Source organism: Durio zibethinus, chromosome 24 (assembly GCF_047325235.1).
Source record: "Durio zibethinus cultivar Kanyao isolate XHJ-2024 chromosome 24, ASM4732523v1, whole genome shotgun sequence".
Taxonomy (NCBI): Eukaryota; Viridiplantae; Streptophyta; class Magnoliopsida; order Malvales; family Malvaceae; genus Durio; species Durio zibethinus.
In genome coordinates, this window is record NC_143185.1 from 20308255 (window position 1) to 20331844 (window position 23590).

General features: G+C 31.6%; 1 protein-coding gene across 2 annotated transcripts; it reads right to left on the minus strand.

Moving 5' to 3' along the window:
• Nucleotides 1-1346: 1346 nt before the first annotated feature.
• On the minus strand, nt 1347-6042 carry LOC111317162 (putative protein phosphatase 2C 80). Of its 2 annotated transcripts, none has more exons than XM_089753705.1 (5): nt 5495-6042; nt 4347-4742; nt 3818-4142; nt 2747-2896; nt 1347-2246 (listed from the first exon to the last, which is right to left on the minus strand). In XM_089753705.1, exons 2-5 carry the CDS (start codon nt 4703-4705, stop codon nt 1950-1952), a joined length of 1131 nt encoding a protein of 376 aa, XP_089609831.1. In that variant the 5' UTR covers nt 4706-4742; nt 5495-6042; the 3' UTR covers nt 1347-1949. The 2 variants fall into 2 exon arrangements, with proteins under 2 accessions (XP_089609831.1, XP_089609830.1); XM_089753704.1 differs by having other exon boundaries at nt 4347-5083.
• Between the last annotated feature and the right edge of the window lie 17548 nt (nt 6043-23590).

Below are 23590 nucleotides of genomic sequence, written 5' to 3' on the forward strand. Positions count from 1 at the left end.
AAGAGCGCGTAGAAACCACGCTCAGGTAGGACAGCGTTGGCTTTCGACGGAGAGAATGAGAGAAAGAACGATGGGAATATGTCCGGATTGATGACAGTGCAATGCAAAAATAAATTGTGTTAAAATACAATGCAAAAATAAAACCCAAGATGATTTCATTAGCATCTGAATTCTTAAAAGAGCCAATAATTGTTCAACATCTCAAGCTGATCAAAACTTCATCATAGGAAAAAGAAAATTCTCACAAACACAAGATTTAAATTGCAACTTGCAAAGAATACAATATGGTAGTGAGTCAAAATACTTTGATATTAAGATTCAAAATCACACGGGGCATACGCGGTAGGGGGGAGGGAAAGAAAAGGGAGGCTTGAAGCCCACAAAAGATGGAAGATGTTGATATTCTGATTTGTATCATTCACATAAAGAAAAAGGCAAGGGGGCGGGGGGGGGGGGGTGTTGGGCAACAATGGAAGGTGATTTTGGGACGGTGGGGCGGATCTTCTATCTTCTATTCAACAAGTAACCTTACATCTCCTTTTCCAATGTGGAGGATCCTTAAGGATATGTTGATTTTGCTTTCGAAAAAAAAAAAAAACCCTTTTGATTCCATTAGTTTTCCCATTTTTTTCCAATCTCACATATAAAACTATATAGTTGTGATTCCTCCACATTTTATATGTAGCATCCTAGTCTTTGTGCCTTTTGGTTTGTGGTCGATGGTCAAAGGGCTTAAAGTATAGTTGCTAATTTTGTTTTGGTATTGATCGTTGATTTACTTCAGTTATATTAAAATATAATATATTTAAAAATAATTTTTTTATATCAAATTTGATACCTGATTGTTTTCGTTAATTTTAACTTATTTTGATGAATTTTGATGAAATAATATGTTTCCATGGTATGTAAATATAAAATATATTTGTAATTTTTAATTTATTTTTTGTTATTTAACTATTTTTAACTTAATAAAAATAAAATTAATTGACTAAATAACCCTTAAAAGTTGAGTTTTTTCAATTTTTATTTTAACTTGTTTTTTTTATAAATTATTTTTTCAAACCAAAATTTATAAATATTTTAATTTTTTCAAAAAAAACAATTATAATTTTTCTATAAAGTTTAACGATAGTAAAATTTTAACTAATTTTTTTATCTCTTTGTTTTTATTGTAATATTTATATAAAAATATTTATTTAAATATCATATGATTAGATTAAATGTTTAAAAATATCATAAAAAATTTATACTATTATTTTTATATTTTTGAACTTATTTATTTGATTTGAATATATTACATATTTATTTTGTAACTTATTAATGATATTATAATGTATAAGTTCATGTATATTTCTAAATATATTTATACTAAATCAAAAAATCCAAAATAATATACCGAAATAACTGATACAGATACAGAAATATATCATAGTTTTTTAAAAAATCGAAACATTACCTGACACAATGTTACCAACCTTGGCTTAGAGCCTTAAAGGTGTTTGGTAAAATATTTTTTTCTGCTCAACTTGAGTTGATGAAAAAACCAACTCTGATAGGCCACTTGACCCAGAATTTCTCAGATCCTAGCTCTGTCCAACAGTTGGAAAAACTTCACCAAGCTCTGCATTTCTTGGTTTATTCAGACTTCCCAGCCATTGTTAGGCTTGTCATATGCTATATCATCTGTTTTTCACCTTTCAGCACCTACTGCTCTCAGAAGAATGAGCTCATGGGTTTCTTTTTTTCTTCCTGATGAGCAAACTAAAATCTATGAAAGTTGTCAAAGCAGGGAATAAGTTATTTGAACTAATGAAGCAATGAATATTTCTTTCACTAGGTTTGATGGCCAAAAACTGAACTAATGAGCTTTCCAATCCGACAAGCCACCATAAAAATTACTCTTAACCTGTACAAGGTTGATAGATTCACCAACTTGGAAAAAGAAAGGCTCACATATTGGAGGAGCTAGTAATATAAGACACAACAACAGTGATGTCGTCAAGCTTGCCGCCATTATAGCTAAACCCAGCATGTTGAGCAGCTTTGGCAAATGGTGTCTGACGCTTCTTATTCACTGCTCGTTTACGAGCCAAAGCTGCTATCTGCTTAGCCGTCAATTTGGGACTGAAGCCAGCTCTTAATGCCTGAACAACAACAGCAGTAACTTCATTTTTGTACAAGTTATCAAACAAGCCATCTGTTCCAGCGACAACGACATCACCTGGCAGAACAGGAATTCTGAAAACCTGGGCATATTATTCCAAAATGATAGTTAAGGTTAGGGAAATTGAATTGTGATTAGTCAAAACAGTTTTAGGTGCTATCATTTTTATTTAAGGTCATACTGAAGTCTTTCAAATCTTTTACGGAAGAGAATGACCCATTTCATCATCTGATCAAACATGAACTAGATAAAAGAAATGAAAGTAGAAAATTATCTGGCTCCAAAGAGATTCAAAATCTCAAACACAAGAGAGAATATATAAACATGTTTCCTTATTATGAGATGATGGCCTGAGCATCAAACCATTTAAGAAATACAGCCAGATGAGGTGCAATGATCAAATTTTAATAATTAGTTTTATTTAAATACAATGTTAACCTTGAACAAAACAAGCTGCTATAAAGAGCCAAAATGATGCCAGGATTTTATATCCTATTCAAAGATATTTTCTTATGGTCAAAAAAAGAAAGAAAAAACACTATTATCATCCCTTGTATTAGGGTGGGTAATAAATCAACTAACCTGACCAGAGCTTGGTAGGTCACCATTATAACCACTAACCAATTGATAAGGACAATTGAAACCATGCTGCTGCACTGGGGAATGGAAGACAGTGCAACCATCCCTAATTACTATGAAACCGCTGTCCCCCAGATTTACTGCATGTATTCCCTGTTGAGACAAGTAAAGTAGATAAAACCGCATGGCAGATAATCTGCTCGCTAAAATCTTATTGTCCTTTTTAGAAGCTATCCAAAATGCACTTAAAATCAAACTAGATAAAATTTTTAGGGCCGTTACAAATAAGGTCTATTAGAGCATAAAGACATGGAATGAAATGATAGCAGTTAACGCCCCTAAGACAGATCAAGATATAGAAACAGATGAATAACAAGAAGAGAAATCATAAACTACTACTCAAGAACATTTACTGAGCTCCAAGCATAGATGTCTACATAAAAAATTCAGCACCCCAAACACTATAGACCTATTCTAGCCAAAAGAAGAAGAGATATTTGCATAGGTTCATCTGTTCATGCAGTCAAAAAGGCTTCCTCCTAAGTTCACAGAAAATCAATACTGTGGCTAGGACTTCAATTCGCAGAAACATAGGAAGTATGCATTGTAAATTGTACCAAGACTAAAATTAAAAGCTTAAACATTTTTTGGAGAAAACAAATTTTATGATATCCCAAGAAAAGGAATTTCATTTCTTTCTTTCTTTTGTTTGAAGTACAGCATGGATTTTGTGGGTGAAAATACATACAAAGTTCAAATGGTTCACATACAAAATAAATCAACATTACTCTTTTTGGCTGCACTAAACTGTTGAACAATCCACAAGATCAACAAAAGTAAGAATTTACTTTATCCAGCCAAAACCTGTGGTGGAGTTCACCATACCTTTTCAGTTATAAAAACCAATATAAGGTTAATCATGAAGAAGAATGAAAAAGAATTTAAGAAAGCATTCTGTTTCCTCGTTTTGTGGACCTAGCCCTCATCAAGATATGTAAAAGAAAATTCTTCTAATCATCTCTGCTCATGCTTGTTAACAAAAAAATAGACTAGCCTTGGAAAGTGAAAACAAACCTCCTCTTTAAGGGCAATGATGCAGGCTGTTGAGGATCCTTGCGATTTTGTGCCTGAATGGGCCTTCTCTAATACTCTGGCAGGGTCAATTGAACCCTTGGGTTCATCTTGAATTGCTGTCACTGAATTAGACATAAGTTCACGAGCAAATTCTCCAGCATTAATGCCAACATCTGCCCAGCCACCAACACCATCAGCTACACCTATGGCTTGTTCATTGGCACAAATGAAGTGAGCATCCTCTCCCCCTTTTTCTTTCTTAGCAGGATGCGGGAGATAACATGACCCTGAAACTAGCATCAAGGTTTTCTCACCTGGAATAGCTCTGAAATCAAACACCATGAACCAAATTGTGGAAATTGAGTACAAACAGAGATAGTGTCTTAAAAATGCCAGAGACTAGCCAGTGTCAGAAAAGTTTAAAGCATATTGTACGACATTACTTAAAGATATTTTTAAAAGGAAAAAAAAATGTAAAAAAGGGACAGAGAGTAACATATAAAAATAAATAGAAGATGAGGGGACATACGGTTCAGGTAACCTTGCAGTCTGTTCATCCTTAGAACTGCCATCAAATGACACATCATGAGATGCCCCAGCAGAAGAACATGGCAAAGATGAGGTGTGAATACCTTTTATCCTAGGACCAAAAGAAGGATAATATTTGCGATTTCTCTGCATTGCACCAGAAATATAGTATCCACACAGAAAACAATTGTTGGGTTCTTCTCGCTTTCTCAAAATCATGCTAGCTTTTTGACAACTACTATGACTTCGACCAGCAAAATAAACCCCAGTAGGTTTCAAGAAATCCAAGCTACTCCCACAACTTCCTACTAACTCCACATAAACATCTCCAAAAATAGCCTTGGAACCAGACACAGCCATAGTTTTTGTCCGATTATAAAGCTGGTTTGTAATAAACCTATTATCGGATTTCAAATTACTCAAATAAGGCAAAAACTAAGTCAAACATGAATTCCAAAATAACAATTTGTGGTGTCTAAGCAGTGAACTAGGCAAATTGCACAACCAAACTCGTTTTCCTGTAATTGCCCTTCAAAAACCAGTATATGTAACAGGGTTTAGCTTAGAAAGCACAGCAGCAGGCATCTTTACCCCGTATCTCAAGTTCCCTTAGTTCAATCACTCTCTGAGAGAATGTTGAACCTTGAATTGCATATAAAAGGCTATACATTTACACCTATACAACTTATCAGCAATTTGCTCTAGTTATCCTCCAATGAAGCATATTTCATTAAACACCTGAAAACAGCACACCAAATAGAGGTATATTATACATTTTAAGTTCTTGCTTTTCAAGCGTGTAGCTAAGATGCTTTAATCGAAGCACAAAATTCAACAAAGTAATAGAAAAAATGGGAAATTTTCAAATCACCCAAACTAATTACATAGCTCAAGAATTACTAAAATTCCGTTTAGATACCAAAGCAAATACTTAAGTTTACTAATTCCATTTAAAGTTCAAAACTTTATAGAAAAAGATGAACTTTGCATATTTGTATTGAACACAAAACATAGCTAATTGAAAGAATCTCAATGCTGAGAGATACAATTTCACAAAAACAGAAACTTTCCACAACTATCCAACAAACAGATCGAAATAACAAAGAAATCAAATGCAAAAAAAAAATTTTTAAAAGCGTCAAAATGAACCTGTTCAAAGCGGCTTTCGGCGGTTTATCTGCTGCTGTTTGACAAGAAATCGATAGAGAAAGAAAAAGGAAGACCCGAAAGATTTGGCTCTTTCTGGATTGAAGCTTCGAATATGGCCCGGATCCGATTCGACAGTCCCTGCGGCTTCTTATCTGCCTCTCTCGATCTCTCTCTCTGGCTGTGCAGCGCGGATTGACAAGAGATGACGTTAAAAATTATGGACCGTCATATTGTGACCGAAATGCCCCCTGAATTTTTCCATTTGAGCATCAATTTCTAGGGCGTTTTGGGGATTCGATTTTTTCCAGTTTAAATCTGCAAACGGGTGACAATATCTAGGGTTCTTTTATTTATTTATTTTTATTTTTTAAAGATTTTTGGATTAAATCTGAATCTAGCTTTTTGCATCTGAGCCTGTCGGCCCTTCAATAGTGAGAGGATATGAGGCGACTGTCAGCGGTTGGTTGGTGGCCGGAATAATTCGGCACGAATGTACCGTTAGAGAAGTCGCGAGTAGGACATAAATTAACACAGTTTTTCACGAATAATTTGTAAATACATTTTGTTTTTATTTGTTTATAAAGTTTAATAAATAATTTTAAATATTATTTTTATATTTATTTATTAAATAAAAATAAATTTTTATTTGATTTATGTATATTTATAAATAAATTTATTTAAAATTTTTTATTTTATTATTTATTTATAATAATAATAAATTTATATTTTTATTCTACTTTAAAATTAATTTATATTTATTTATATTCGTTTAAATTTTATTTATATAAATTTATTTAGATATAATTTATTTATTATTTATGAATAAATTAATTTAATTTAATACGAATTAAATGTAAATATTTTATTATTTAAAAAATTAAATTTAAACTAATAAAATAAATTTTTTTATCAAACACATATCAAATCCAAATATTATTAAAAATAAATAAATAAATAATAAATATATATTTTCATTCATTCATATTTTATTTATTTATAATCCCATTGATTTGCCGAAGAGCAAGGAGGTCGGTCCAATTTTTTAGTTTTATTAGTTTGTGTAGGTAGAGCCAATCTTATAAAATTTGAGAAGTAATTATAAGGATTATTCCAATTTAGAATCTTTCATTTTTCAATTCAAGAATAGAAAACAAATTGTTTTAATCCTATACGGACTTAACCAAAGCCACCCAAAAAGAAAAGTAAGAAAGAGATTACCCCCAAAAATAGAGTACTAAAATCCTTATCCATTCTCAGTCTATTATATCTTCTTTGAATGTCTGTCTTTGACCCGCATGGTGGATATGGGCCATGTGGCTCAGCTAGGATATACTCTTACAAATTGTACAAAACGATTCCATCTTGAAGTTATCCTTTTTACCTGTAGAAATCCAACTGGGAAGCTTCGAAATTTGAAACCCATTAATGGTTAATAATGTTGCTCATTGTCTCGTTAAATTGGATTTTAACGTCAAAAGGGCCTGTCCAATATCATGAAAAAGTCTGTTTTTGACACGACCCCTGAACAGATTTTGTGTTTATTGCTTTTGAAAGCTAACATCTTGTCTGTCACCGGCCAAAAGCCAAAAGCCAAAAGCCAAGAGACTAGATACATAGAACCAGAGACAGACCAGCACAGATTTACAGACAAGAAATTTGTTAACAGAGTGGAATGTGAGGAGGTTGAGGTGGCAAAGTTTGCATTTGACCTTTTCCATTCTTCATTAAGAAAGCCATAGACAGTCCACATGTAGTGTGCATTTGAACCACATTCCTGAAATCAAATTTGCCCATTTTCAGATACATAATCTAGATGATAATACAATGAATGAAATTTTGATGGTCTAGCTTAGCAAAGTCACCTGGATTATCAGCTCTGAATCGAATGACTGCCCATCCACCTACTGGCACACCTACAGTGTGCCTGTAGGGAGGATCGATTAAGTCAAGAATTGCAGTGCTGGAGTTAAAGTTGCCGAGCCCCGTGCCTAATAAGTAGAAGCTAAAGTCATGAAGGTGTGTATCATCACAATGTTATTGGGAGCCTCATTCACTAAATCATACATCTTTCGCGTTTATCAGGGAAATTTGTACCGTGATATCCTTCCAAATTATTGCAGCAAGCATTCAAAAGAGACACCATTTGTCTTCTAAACGTTATATTGTTAACAGAAGCAGCAAAGATTCCCCCATTAGGCCTCTGGCATCTATCAGGATCAGGTGAGTCGCAGCTGAACACATTGAGCACAATTGCTAAAAACAAACTTTTGTCAATTTTCAAAGGAACATGATTAGACTTTTGACCTTATCTGCGAATGCTTGAACAGATTCAGTGTCATGGGTTCAGGAGCTATCAATCGACCTTTTGGAAGAAGACTTTCGAGCTAATTTGTCTACTTCACTGTGGGTGGTGCATTTGAGTTTGTGTGTTTAACATAAATGAGTATTGCATAAGATGTTTATTCAAGAAGGGAGCGTTTTTTACAGGCATGTAAGGGGCCATGGCCAAGTTAGTAGTTTCCTATGGGCTGGTCAGCATCAGAAATGAGGTGTCGAAGGGTTTTGTGTACTCTCCGTCCATTTCTACAACAGTCATAGCATGGTTAGCCACCCCGAAAAAGTTTTCCATGTTAAGAGTAGCATTGATGATTCTGAGAAGATACTTTTTCCCCTTTGTAACATTAATAGCGTGTACACCTGCACAAAATTAAATGAAAGGAACCCCAACTTCAATATTTAACAGCAAGGAAATCAAGATATACATGTTTGTTCAGTGAATTAAAGGCGATAGCATCTCTAGAGCTGTTATGGTGGGGGACCAGAATGACCATTCAAAATGTAGGCATTTGAGCCTGGAGGATCTCCTCCTGAATCTTTCACGTCTTTTAAAGTCATGGATGTCTCGAAGCCAATACTCTCCTGTCAAAACAGCACGCCTACAAAAGCATCGCAAATTTCTGATACAAATTGATATATATATCCTTGCAGACCAAGGAAACTTGGAGAATAAGAAATAAGCCAAGAAGAAGAAATTAAATATCTAGTACAATCACATGCTCTTCAACGGAAGGCTCAAACGGATAGCCAACAACTTGCTTAGGGTAGATAATGAGGAGACCATGAACTGTTGCTCTTAGCAATGATATGTGATGTAAGCATGCCAGAAGAGTGTGCCTCGCTGGCGGATTGATAGCAAGGTAAAGCCTGTATTTGAAACTCTGCCCTGCCTCGATTGGACACTGTGTTATAGGCAGGGCCATCAAACCAGCAAGTTAGCCATTGGCGAACTCCATGCCTTTAATCAGAAACCATATCAACGTATGTCAATGCTATGCTTGGTAGCAATATACGGTGTGGTAGAGGGAATAAATCAAAGAAATTTACTGACTAATAGGGAAGTGACATTACCAGGCAATCTAATCCAGGAAATAACATAACCCCATAAAAGAAAGCAAAAATTTCAACCACAACTTTTTACTTTCCAAATAGTTACAGAGAATTTTTAATTCGAAAAGCAGAATCAAAATTGATACCGAGCAAGATGCACTTAATAAAGGACAGGGCCCCGCTAAATCGATAAGTCGACAATTAGAGATTAATTCTGTCTAGCAGCTGCAAAAGGCGCAGCATCAATGCCTCATTTACCCATGAGGGCTCAGCTTTTTCCCCCGTCAATGTTTAATATGTTTGCTATTAACAAAGGATTGCGTTAAGCTTCACCTTAAAGTCATAATATCTTGTAACACTCCCTTTAGGCCACGCTTCAAGAAAACCTCCATTATTGGAGAAGAAAAGAAGAAACAAGAAAAACCAGCAGCAACTTTTTTCCATCTTATATTTGGATTCTTGAAATTTTCAGTGATTTGGCACCTGAATGGAAACCTGAAGAGTTAACCTAATCAAGCGTCTCTTTTAAAACTTGACATATGCTTATGGCAAAGTTTTCACCTCCAAATGAATTTGTAAAAATTTTATATATTTTTAATAAATTAAATAATATCATTTTATTAATAAATAATATCTCGAACCCTAGTTATAGCTAAAAAAAAAAGATACAGGTTGCTGATTCTATCAAAAGGACATGAAATCAGAAGTATTTGCCTGATTGAAACTGTAACAAGACTGTAAAATAACATAATTTGAAAGAAAGTGTACTGCAATTTGACGGTTGTCATAACAGTTTTGAAACCGTCATACGTAAAAAATTTTAAAATCGAGAGAAATAAAAGAGAAGTCACCATCAATTTTTTTTAAGATGTGATTGGTCACTTAAAAATTTATCTTTTTAATAAAATTATAAAAAGGAGTTTTAAGTTTATCAAAAAGATAAATTTTAGTCTAAAAAAATCAGGTTAAGCTCGGAGTCGATTACGTGTGGGGAAGGATTAGCACCCCCACAACGCCCATAAATTGGTACCATTTAATTATATCCTATTTTCGATGTTAGATAAAAATGATTTCAATTTAAAATTTAACATTAATTCTCTTTATTTGAAAAAATAAAATTTTGTTAAAGCTCTTTATTTAAGAATATTGAGAAAATCTTAAAGTTAAAGAATTATTTTAAAATTTTCCAACATTTAGGTAGAATTTAAAATAACTCTTTTCGCTTAAGATTTAATACAATAATCTTTAAAATGAAATAACAGTCTTTATAAAAGATAATTGTTAGTGACTTTTCAACATCTAGGTAGAGTACCAAGAATTATTTCTTTTGAAATGTTATTTTTATTTTATTTTATAATATCATAATTTTTTTAAAAAGTATTATTCTTTTTTTTATTATAAAATATTTTATCATCAAATAGTAAATAAAAATTAAAGAGAGAATAATACAGATAATTATCGATGATAACACGCTAACGTATGTATGCTAATGAATGTCATGTAAAATGAAATGCAATTTAAAAGTTAGATTCTTAAGTATAATGAGACAACCCCGGCTCTCCAACATCTAGAAAGAGCTTAGGTGCGACTGTTTATATTTAAGATCTCAATTTACAATTATACTTTTTATTTATTAATCTTATTATTAATACGAATTAAGAATTCGTGTAAAAAACTTAACGAAATAAAGTTTCCTAAATACCCCATCTTCTAGGCGACATTCGAAAATAGATTACTTCAAATGAGATTTTCACACGTGTCATTAAGATTTTCAGAATGTTTTGAGTAAGGGCTTGAGTAGAGGTTTTAAAGGTTAGGGTTTCAAGATTTTGAAGATTCAAATTTTAGGGTTTTGGATTTAAGGGTTTGGATTTTTGGGGTTTCGGATTTTAGGAGGTTTGGATTTAAAGGATTTTAGATTTTAGGGGTTTTGGATTTTAGAATTAGTGTTTAAGGTTTCGTTTTTAAGAAAACGCGAACATCTCTAAAAATTCTCAACATCTAGGCAAATTTTCAAAACAAGTTCGATTTTAGTAATTTTTGAAACTTAATAAAAAATTTCTTATATTTTTTTTTTATGAAAATTTATTAATAATAATTCTTCAACATTTAGGCAGAATTATTTTTACAAATATGTTTTATTCCCTCCAACATCTAAGCAGAAAAAATAAGAAAATTTATTTTTTTATTATTGTTATTATTATTATTATTTTAAGCATTTTTAATATATATTTATTTATTATCTTACTTGTTTTCATTTTTATTATTATTAAAATAATTAAAAATTTATCCTAACAAATTTAAGAACTTATCATACATAAATATAAAAAAATACTTAAAATAACAAAAATAATAATATATAAAAAAATTTAAAAATTTTTTTTATCTGAATCGGACCGGTCAACGGTCCAGTCAACTACGGTTCGGTTTGATCAAAAAGGGATCGGTTCAGCTCGCAGTTCGGTTGAGCCGATTGAGGAATGGTTCAGACCGATCTAGGGAGTGGTTCGATCCGGTCAGGTCAAATTGGTCAAGAGTTGCTGAGGAACCAGGTTGACGAGTCGATTGAGCGGACCTCGAGTTGGGTCCGGGTCCATGCGCTGATCCTCCCTTGCCTACAACGACATCGTTTTGAGCTTTGCTATTCTATATATAACTAAAGTTTTTTTTTGTTTATTCTTCTCTGTTTAAAAAAAAAAAAGAGAGAGAGCTCTGGGGGAGAGTGCCGGGGCTCTCACCGTCCTGTCACCAGACCATTGCGCAGGCCACTGCCTGGGTCACCGTCGACGGTGGTCGTCGGTGATCGAAAATTTTCAAAATTGACCAGGAGGTTTCGTTCAACCTCCTAAGCTTAGATCTGGTACCTCTTTCATCGAAAACAACCTCGATTCTCGTAGATCGAGTTTTGAAGTTTTTGACTCCTTTTTTTTTTTTTCTTAAAGACTCAAACTAATGATCTTTTTTTTTGTTATAGGTATCTCATTAACGCTGGGTTTCTTACTGACTCGATGAGGACTGTGGTTTTTATTTTTGTATTTATTTTTGTTGATTTTTTTTTACTTTCTGTTTTGGCATGGGGTTTCTGGTTTGGTTTGTGTTTTTTAGCTTCTGTTTAAGAGATTTTTTTTTTTGTTTTTTGTTCCAAAGAGCCTTAAGAGGAAGAGGTTGGGGGTTTTAAAGAGCTAAAAAAGGGGGGACAGATAATGGTTGTAAGAACTGGTAGGGTGGCTGTAGGGTATGGTGAAAGAACAGGGGTGGGTGGCCAGTGGTGCCATGCAAAGCACCACTGCCATCCCAGTTTTCTTTTTTCTGTATTTTATATCTTTTTTTAGTATTTTATATTTTATATAATTTTTTAAATAATTTTTAATTTTAATTAAACTAATATTATTATTATTAATAAATAAGAATTGAAAATAGTAGACCCAGACAAAATTGGTGTCTACAGCTGTCCTTCTTTGCACATTACTGAGAATCAGAAATAGGACAAAGATAAAGACAACGATTTTATCCGGAAGCAAATCATAAAATTTTTTTTAACCACAAGTCAAGTGATAAAGAAAACGATCAAGACGACACCGCAAGTTGAGAAGTAAAAAAATGATCAGGACAACACCGTGAGTCGAGAAATAAAGAATCGACTAGGATAACATCGTAAGTCGAGAAATTATGCTCGGAGGTCTTACAAAAATCATATCCAAAGGTCTTATAGAATCGATTGGGACAACACTGCAAGTCGAGCATAATGAATCGATCGAGATAACACCGTGAATCAAAATTATGTCAGCAGGTCTTAGAAATTATGCTCGAAGATCTTACAGAATCGACTAGGATAATACCGTAAGTTGAAATTAAAGAATCGATCGGGATAACACCGCGAATCGAAATCATGCCCGGAGGTTTTACAAATATCAAAATCTTTGAATGCTCCTCTTAATTAGAGGTAATGAAACATTGAAAACTTGAAAATATTTTTAAATATGACTTTCGCCTAATCAGAGATTTTTGAAACTCTAAAGGTCTTATCTGAAAAAGGTTCCTTCTAAATAGAAGCTTTGAAATCTTAATTGAAATTGGCTCCTCTTAAATAAAGGCTTTGAAATTTTGATTAAAACTGTTCCTCTTACACATAGACTTTAAACTTTAAAAATATGCCCCCTCTTTTTTTTTGTCTTTAATACTTACAAGATTGATAAATACAAATGTCTATTCTCATCAAATGATGCTAATGGAAATGTCGATACAAATGTAAATGCCAATACAAGAATGCGATGCTTGATGCAAATACATTTAACTTTTTCATAATGTAAATGATAATGTTCTTTTCATGTATATGCCCCTACAAATACATTTTCTTAAGATGCAGATGCCATAATGCAAATGTAAATTTTTTTTATGGTGTAAATGCACATGTCTTATACAAGTACAAATGTGAATGATGCAAATATGAATGTTTTTCTTGTGATGCAGATGCAAGTGATACAAATGCAAATATCTTTTTTATGATGCACAAACAAGTGATGCAACTATGAATGTCTCTTTTTATTATTATTTTTTATTTGTAAGTCAAATGTTTTTCTCATGGTGTAAGCAAAGCAAATACAAAGACTCTTTTCGACTTTTTTTTTAAAAAAAATCTCTATTCAAATTTTTAATGTTTCATTTTCATGAAAAAGAATGATCTTAGTATTATATACAAAATGCTCGAATAACCTCTAAAATTTTCAAAAATGATTAGAAGATTACGCCATATAAAGTATTTTTATAATCGAATGAAAATTTTAAGACTTCTGAATCTCTTGAAAATTGATGATTACTATTTGAAAGGCTTATGGGTGGGGTAATTGACAATTTAATTTTTTTTCACTGGTGGTATATCTCATGAAAAGCTCGACAAGAGTTGCAAGAATTTCTCTTGGGCTCACAAAAGAGATAAATTTTTAAAATACTTTTCTTGAAAGCTTGATATTTTAATGTGAGTCAAAACTAGCCATTACTTTTCAAACAAGATTTGAAAAGAGAACAAGGCTGGTTTTGTTTTTTTAAAGAAGGTACTGGTATTTCAAAAAGTTTTGTATCGAGACCTTTTATTTGGATAGAATCTTGAAACTCTGAAATTCATTTTTGGGGCCTTAAAAATGACTTTAGCTCTAAACTGTCATTTTGAAGTTTTCACCTTAGAGCTATATTTCTTACTAATGAAGAATTCAATAAGTATATGCAAATTCAAGGATATTGCTCTTCAATCCAAGTGTCCACATTTGATCAAAATGGGCTTTTCAGGGTGCGTAATGTAGGCCGAGGTTAAAGGTTCTGAAAGAATTGATAAATAGGCTCAAAATATATTATTCAGGGTAATTAGGCCAAAGATCCTGAGAAATATTCTTTGACTTTCTTCTTTTGCTTTTTTTTTTGAAACATTTGGCTTTCATTTCAGCAACTTTATTCATCCCTTTTTTTATCCTGAATTCTTATTTTTAAGGTACATATTTTTTTTTTTTTGAATTCTAATTGAAGCTTTAGATTCTTATCTCTACAGTTTCTTTGTTTTGCCTTAGAAAGGCCTAACTTCATCTTTGGCTATTCATTTTCCTGAATCTTGAGTTTTCAATTGAAGTTTTGTTCACTTTTTGTCTCAGACTTTCACCTTCGAGGGGCAGGTTAGACGCTTTCAATATCGGATACTTTTCTTGAAGTTAATCTTGAATGTATCCTAATTTTGCCTCCTAATATAAAAAATGATCCTTGGTTAGGGTTTATTTTGAAATAAAAAATTTAATAGGCTCAAATGGATAGCAAATGGATAATTTTTATGTACGAGAAGGATAGAAAATGATGGCCATTCATCATTTCAAACATGATCACTTGACTAGAGGAGCAAATCATTAAAGATGTCTCTTTTATTTTTTATTTATTTTTTACTTTATTTGTTTTTTTTTTTTTTTTGTTGTGATGCCTCATCTTTTTTTTTTTACTCAAGGTTCTAATGACGATCGAGTCGTATATGATTAATCGCATAGTTCAAAAGGTTTTTTGGGCTCTAAAATATTTTTGGCATTTTTTGGTGAAAAGAAGAGAAAATGTATGAAGGTATAAATCGTCTTAGGCAAAAAGGGATTCTTTTTCTTTTTCTCAATGTGCCTTAAGACATGGAATAAAGGTTATTTAAGAGAGAGAAAAAAAATTTAAGTATTTTTGTGTCTATGATCATGGTAAAATTTTGACACACATTAAATTACCAATTAAAATTTTGAAAAGAGTATCTGATTTTTGAAATTCAAAATAAATTTTTAAAATTAATCTCTTTTGGTCTTTGCCCAATAAGAGATTATCGACCCTTTAAAGTATGAACTCAAAGTCACATTCTTTGAAAGGCTATGATTGATGAGTCCAATAATTTGAGTGATTAGGGGCATGAAAGTATTTAAAAAAGTATTTGAAAATTACCAATCATTAAACTACCAATTGAAAATTTGAAAGAGTATCTGATTTTTGAAATTCAAAGTAAATTTTTAAAATTAATCTCTTTTGTTCTTTGCCCAAGAAGAGATTATCGATCCTTTAATGTATGAACTCACATTCTTTAAAAGACTATGATTGATGAGTTCAATCATTTGAATGATTAGTCTAAAATTTTGACACACATTAAATTACCAATTGAAATTTTGAAAGAGTATCTGATTTTTGAAATTCAAAATAAATTTTTAAAACTAATCTCTTTTGTTTTTTACCCAAGAAGAGATTATCGACCCTTTAAGGTATGAACTCAAACTCACATTCTTTGAAAGGCTATGATTGATGAGTCCAATCTTTTGAGTGATTAGGGGCATGAAAGTATTTAAAAGAGTATTTTGAAAATTACTAATCATTAAATTACCAATGGAAAATTTGAAAGAGCATCTGATTTTTGAAATTCAGAATAAATTTTTAAAATTAATCTCTTTTGTTCTTTGCCCAAGAAGAGATTATCGACCTTTTAAAGTATGAACTCAAAGTCACATTCTTTGAAAGGCTATGGTTGATGAGTCCAATCATTTGAGTGATTAGGGGCATGAAAGTATTTAAAAAGGTGTTAAGGTATTTGATAAGCTTTTTTCTAACAGTAATTACCATTTTTCCTTAATAATCCTTCCATCCTTATTGCAAAAAAAATTTTTTTTTTTTTTTTAAAGTTACTTATTTGGGACTTTTATTCAAACAAATGTATAAAGAGAAAATTTCATGAAAAAGATCCAAAGTATTCAATTCTTTCAAAATAAGTTAAATAACTTCTAGAGACATAATGCACATGTCATACATAGACAGTAAAAAAAATAAAAAAAATATCCTATCATGATTTTCAAAACTCGAAACCTTTCTTTTCATCTCAGCTTCTCACATTTGACAATTGAATGGAGTCAACAACTTCTATTATTCTATTACCTCTGAAGTTAGAATACCATTCTTGATAAGATCTTCAACCTTTTTTTTCAACTACCTGTATTTTTTAGTTGAGTGGTCAATTGCTCTCATATGATAATCATACTTGTCATTGGGATTGTAACTCCTTGCTGATGGATTTGGTCTTATTTTTAGAGGCACAAGAGTGAGATATCAACCTTCTATTAACAAAGGCAAAATGTGAAAAATAGGGATGGATAATTTCTTTTGATCATTTCTTGGTCTCTTTCGATTCTTTGTTGGTTGGATGATGGGTTCAAATGTAAGAACAAGATCATGAATGACCATTTGAGGATGGGAATTTATTGAAAAGCTCAAATGCTAGCTTAGTTGGTAAAGATATGAGTTTTAAAAGATATGGCTTATGGCAGGGTGATGAGGTTGATAAACAGGATAAGGATCATACGGGATAAAGCTATTAGGTAAATGCCTCTCCATTGTGACTACTTGCACTTTTTTTATTCTATTTTGATGTACTTTTTTTTTCAACATCTGTCATATTTTTTAACTTAATCCTGTCACTCTTGATTATATTTTTTATAATTTCATCAAAAATTAACATGTTCGAAAAGTTTTTAGAGATATTCTCAATCATTTTTTCATAATAGGGAGTGTCTAAGGAATTGAAAAACAGAACAATAATTTTTTTCTCAGACAAGGGTGGTTGTACTTGGGCTACTATGTCTTTTAATCTATATGCATATTCTCTGAAAGTTTCAGTTGATCTTTTTTTCATGTTTTGCAAGGATAACCTATCTGGCACTATATCTTCAACATGCTTGTATTGTGCTAGGAAGGCCCTAGCCAAGTCATTCCAAGAATAAATCTTACTTCGGTCTAACTAAGCATACCATATTATCGCAGGCCTAGTGAGATTATCTTAAAAGCAGTGGATCAATAACTCATCTTTATGAGTGCAACCTGTCATTTTTTTATAATACATGGTGATATGTGTTAAAGGGCATTTCATTCCATCATACTTCTTAAAATTTGAGGCTTTAAATTTTGATGGAATAACAAGATCAGACACTAGACTAAACTCGTTGGCACCAATATTCTTGTACATATCATGGCTTTCAATTACTTTCAATATCTCTTCTAACAAATCAAATTTATCTTTCATCACTGTATCTCTTGATGGATCTGGCACCTTTTTTAATTTTTTTGATTCTTTAACATCATCCAATTAGGCACAGTAGTGGAGTCATGAAGAGTATGCCTAGGGTTGACATTTGTCTAAACTGAGGGTAACTCGACAAAAATGTCAGTAAAAGGTTGATGAGTAGTTGGAGGTACTTATGACATATGAGGGTCTTGAACATATATGGACCCAGATGGATACAATGGTGTCTCAACAATTGTTTCCCCCCTTACCCCATGTGTTTCAATAACTCTTTTTCCTTTTGTCAACTCATCTAACATCTATTTTAATTCTGTCAACTGCCGTTCATGTTTTGTTGTATTCTCATAACTATTTCACTAATATCTCTTTGGGCTTTTTTTACTCTGTCCATTCAATCGGTATTTTTATTTTTTATGATTCTGATACTGACTCGAGTGCTATAAGTGTGCAGACTCAACTAACCTCATTTCTTAGAATAACTATCCTTGAATCTTTTATTAATTATCAAAAGTCAGAAATGCATGACATGAATTTATTATATAAAAAAATTACTTCGAAGGTTTGACGAAAGTATATTTATAATTATCATTCTTTGTCCTTAGCTGGCATGAAAAGCAATGAATTCAAGTAAATGATGCATGATATATAAGTCAAATTTTATTATTTTGGTGAGGGAAAACTTGAATTCCATCCTATATTCAAAATGGGTCATCTAGATATATCTTTTCTGTCTTAAAAGTTTGGTGAAGACATACTTGCAACCATCATTCTTTCTTACACTCTTTTAGGCACGCCAATAAAATAAACAGATGTATCAATTCATAAAAAATTTAGGTTAAAAGAAGTTTTAATTCATTTTTAAAAGCATCAAGTTTACAAATCATGAACCATTCTAGGGCTAGGACCAAAAAGTGCCAGACCTGCTCCCATTTCCCTTTGTCTCACCTAAAAAATAATTGACTGTGATTACTAGGAAGGACAACTCTTTACTTAAAAAGCTTTTTATTCATCATCTTGACCAACCCTGTTGTTGCCTACAGCACTGCCTACCATCTTGACATGGATCAAAGAAGGGTTCGCATGAATAACTGGCTTCATCTTGGCATCAAAACTCAGATATCCAACTTTCATCAGTCATTGCATCCTATGTTTTAAAGCGATACGATATTCTAAATAATGGCCTGTGATACCAAAATGGTATTTACATCGAGAATTTGGGTCATACCATTTGAAAAAAGGTGATTTGCGAGGTTCAACAAGGATAGGGGCAATGAGGTAGTTTTCGAGAAGCAGCGGGTATAACTCTGTGTAGAACATAGATATTGGACCAATAGAGGCTTTTCCTTTAGTGTTGCTAGAGTTTTTCTACCTTATAGTTGGTTTGCTTTGTTGAAAAGATGGTGGTATGGTTGGTCTTGAAGTGAATTAAAAAACTCTGGGTTAAAGATTGGGTTGATGAAGTGTGACAGGATAGCATGTTGAACAAATGATTGTGAAATATGAGATGGTGGATATGGATTCAGGTGTGAAATTTTTGAAGATCGCATGATATTTGAAGGTTTAATCCTAGGTGCTTAGAAATGAGGTTGGAAGTAGTCATAAGAAAGATTTTGATGTGAGTTTGGAATCGGGATAGTTTGTGAAGGTTGTTTGAAGCCAGCTGGCTCATTCTTGGAAATCAAACTTTTGAGCTCAATCATTTATATGGCTAGTTCACCTATTCCTCTCTTGAGTTCGCTCAAACCTTGGTCACTGTTTAAATCACCAAATACTTTAACATGCTCTGGCAAAGTGCTGAAAATAACGAGAGCCAATTGACATTGACTTGATGGAAGTGACAATGGTCTTTGAGGAGTAACTAACTAAACCATACCACTACTTTTAATCATTTTTATCAATAGAGCCATCTGTTGTTTCATTTCTCGAAGATCGAGCTATAATTTCTCTTGATCAACTCCAAAGCACTAATCCTTGCTTCCAATTGATTTCTCATTTTGGTCACTCTGATTTCTACTAAGATAGACATTTTATTCCAGGACTTAGACAAAAAAATTCTAGATTACTACCTTTATTGAATGAATATCACAAAAATAATGACACACGAAGTATGAATACATAAATACGATGGCTAAAGAATGTCATGAAATGCATATATGCCTATGACAATAGATTTTTACATATACAAATGACCCAAATGAAAATTTTTATCAACCATAAATGTGTATGTAAGGAATGTTATGTTGCAGGGATAGTGGGATATGAAATGCAACGTTTGTTCCATACGACCCTACCATTCATGAATTTATATGCATGAAATGCAATGAGATATTTACATGAATGATGAGATGTATTCCTATGACTAATACAGCATACTTGTATGGAATGCATGAACTTATCAAGTGCATGTTATATTTTTACATGGAATGTAATGCTTGTATTATGCCAACCTAGTGAAACTGACACTACCTTTTATGATGCATATGGGATGGGATACATGTATTATTTTTTATGATGTATGAAATGCAAAAGATGAAACAAAATATATAAAAAAAATTTTATAGGGAAAAACAAAATAACTAGGACATGAAAATTGATTTTTTGATTGGGCCAATCAACAAAGAATTTAAGAAAAATCTTTAATTTTTTTGAAAACCTTTTTTTTAATTTTTTTTTGGCTTGTTGGATAATGCTTTAACAAAAATCACTTTATTCTAAAATATTTTATGAAATTGTAAAATTTGAACAATTACCAAATGAATGAACTACATGTAAAGAGAAAATTTATTTTTTTCAAGAAAATATTTTTCTTTTATCATCTATTTTTAGTTATTTCTAAAAAAGATTGGCAAGGCTCTACCCTAGGCTAGCTTCATATGGCTCACGATATGCTGGGTTAAGGTTTATGCGTCTAACGGTTCCCAGATTATTCCTCACATCATCGTTCGTTATAGACCAATAAGGTTTTTCGATCCTCATCCATTACAAGCTACTATCGAAAAGGGTTCAATATGAGTGAAAGTGTTTCGCTAGCAAATACGGAGGTTATCACCTCACGAGAGCGTAGCTACTTCACTTCCTTCTAAAAGGGAAAAAGCCCAGGTTTAGAGCTCATGTGTGCGAGTAAATATACAAAGTGCGTGCAAAGTAATGTATTAATCAAGATAACATGAATAAATGATAAACACAAAATCAAAATAAAGTAATAGCTAACAAGCAATTTATTTTATTTATTAACTTGTATGTATATATTTTGAAAAATTAAAATAAAGAGAATTAAATTAAATATCAAATAAAATCAATTAAATCCAACAGCTATTAATAGCGCATAACTAAAATTTGGCTTAACTCTCAAAAGTCCCTAGTGGAGTCGCCAAGCTGTCGTAACGATTTTGAGATCGCCAGACGTAAAAAATTTTAAAATCGAGAGAAATAAAAGGAGAGTCACCACCAATCTTTTTTAGGGTGTGATTGACCATCCAAAAATTTATCTTTTTAACAAAACTATAAAAATGAGTTTTAAGTTTATCAAAAAGATAAATTTTGATCTACGAAAAATCATATTAGGCTCGAAAGTTGGTTACGTCTGGGAAAGGATTAACACCCCCACAACGCCCATAAATTAGTACCATTTAATTATGCACTATTTTCAGTATTGGATAAAAATGGTTTCAATTTAAAATTTAACACTAATTCCTTTCATTTGAAAAATAAAATTTTGCTAAAGCTCTTTATTTAAAAATATTGAGAAAATCTTAAAGTTAAAGAATTATTTTAAAATTCTTCAACATCTAGGTAGAATTTAAAATAACTCTTTTCGCTTAAGATTTAACGCGATAATCCTTAAAATGAAATAACAATTTTTATAGAAGATAATTGTTAGTGATTTTCCAACATCTAGGCAGAGTACCAAGAATTATTTCCTTCGAAATGTTATTTTTACTTTATTTTATAATATCACAATTTTTTTAAAAGTATTATTCTTTTTTTATTATAAAATATTTTATCATCAAATAGTAAATAAAAATTAAAGAGAGAATAATGCAGATAATTATCAATGATAACACGCTAACGTATGTATGCTAATAAATATCATGTAAAATAAAATGTAATTTAAAAGTTGGATTCTTAAGTATAATGAGACTACCCCAACTCTCCAACATCTAGGCAGAGCTTAGGTGCGACTGTTTATATTTAAGATCCCAATTTACTATTATACTTTTTATTTATTAATATTATTATTAATGTGAATTAAGAATTTGTGTAAAAAACTTAAGGAAGTAAAGTTTCCTAAATACTCCATCATCTAGGCGACATTCAGAACCATATTACTTCAAATGAGATTTTCACACGTGTCCTTAAGATTTTCAGAATGTTTTGAGTAAGAGTTTGAGTAGAGGTTTTAAAGGCTAAGGTTTCAAGATTTTAAAGATTCGGATTTTAGGGTTTTGAATTTTAGGGGTTTTGGATTTTAGAATTAATGTTTAAGGTTTCGTTTTTAAGAAAACTCGAACATCTCTAAAAATCTCGAATATCTAAGCGAATTTTCGGAATAAGTTCGATTTTAATAATTTTTTAAACTTAATCAAAAATTTCTTATATATTTCTTTTTAATGAATATTTATTAATAATAATTTTTCAACATCTAAGCGAAATTATTTTTACGAATATATTTTATTCCCTCCAACATCTAGATAGGAAAAATAAGAAAAATTATTTTATTTTTATTATTATTATTATTTTGAGCATTTTTAATATATATTTATTTATTATCTTACTTGTTTTCCTTTTTATTATTATTAAAATAATTAAAAATTTATCCTAACAAATTTAAGAACTTTTCATGCATAAATATAAAAAAGATACTTAAAATAACAAAAATAATAATATATAAAAAAATTAAAAAATTTAACAAAAAAATTTTTTTTTACTTGAACCGGATCGATCAATGACAGTTCGGTTAGACCGAAAAGGGGTCGATTTGACGCGCTGTTCGGTTGAACCGATTGAGGAACGGTTTGAGGAACGGTTTGGACTTATCTAAGGAGCGATTAGATCCGGTCTGGTCAAATCGATCTAGAGTTATCGAAGAACCAGGTTGGCGGGTCGATTGCATGGACCTCGAGTCGAGTCTGGGTCCACACACAAATCCTCCCCTGCCCAAAATGACATTGTTTTGAGCTTTGCTTTTCTATATATAACTAAAGTTTTTTTTTGTTTATTATTCTTTGTTTCAAAAAAAAAAATGAAGAAAGAGCTCTGGGGAGAGCGCCGGGGTTCTCGCCTAGGTCACCACCGATGATGGTCGCCAATGATTAAAAATTTTTAAAATTGATCAGGAGGTTCCGTTCAATCTCCTGAGCTCAGATTTGGTACCACTTTCATCGGAAACAACCTCGATTCTCGTAGATCAAGTTTTGAAATTTTTTATCTTATTTTTTAAATACTCAAACTAATGATCTTTCTTTTTTGTTGCAGGTATCTTATTGGCGCTAGGTTATTCGTCGATTCGATGAAGACTGTTTTTTTTATTTTTGTGTTTTTTTCGTGTTGATTTTTTTTGGCTTTCTGTTTTGGCCTTGGGGTTTCTGGATTTGTTTGTGTTTTTTTAGCTTCTGTCTGAAAGTTTTTTTTTTTTTTGTTCCAAAGAGCCTTACGGGGAAAAAGCTGGAGGGTTTTAAAAAGCTCAAGAGGGGGATGGATAATGGTCGTAGGAACTGGTATAATGACTATAGGGTATGGTGAAGGGACATAGGTGGGTGGCCAGCGGTGTCGTGCAAGGCACCACTGTCATCCTAGTTCTCTTTTTTTTATATATATATATATTTTATATGATTTTTTAAATAATTTTTAATTAATTAATTTTTAATTTTAAGTAAATCAATTTATTATTATTAATAAACAAGAACTAAAAATAATAAATTCAGACAAAATCGATATCTGTAATAATTTCTTAAATCATCAAAGCTCACGTATTATTATATTTATACTATAACTTAACTGCTATTTTAATCTTTAACTTAGTGATTAAATACACCTAAAAAGATATTAAAATTTTAATTTTAAATTAAAAATTTTTTATTAAAATTTTATCCTCCTAATATAAAAAAAAAAAAAAAAAAAAACTGCTACTAAGATTAAGATTACAT

What these genes read in the sequence shown, in the direction of transcription:
- LOC111317162 (XM_089753705.1), bottom strand. Translation starts at nt 4,705, where the DNA reads ATGGCTGTGTCTGGTTCCAAGGCTATTTTTGGAGATGTTTATGTGGAG. An exon ending in ACTGCAAGGTTACCTGAACC is followed by an intron (nt 4,143 to 4,346) that starts GTATGTCCCCTC and finishes GTTTGATTTCAG; the next exon opens with AGCTATTCCAGGTGAGAAAA. An exon ending in TCATTGCCCTTAAAGAGGAG is followed by an intron (nt 2,897 to 3,817) that starts GTTTGTTTTCAC and finishes TTGTCTCAACAG; the next exon opens with GGAATACATGCAGTAAATCT.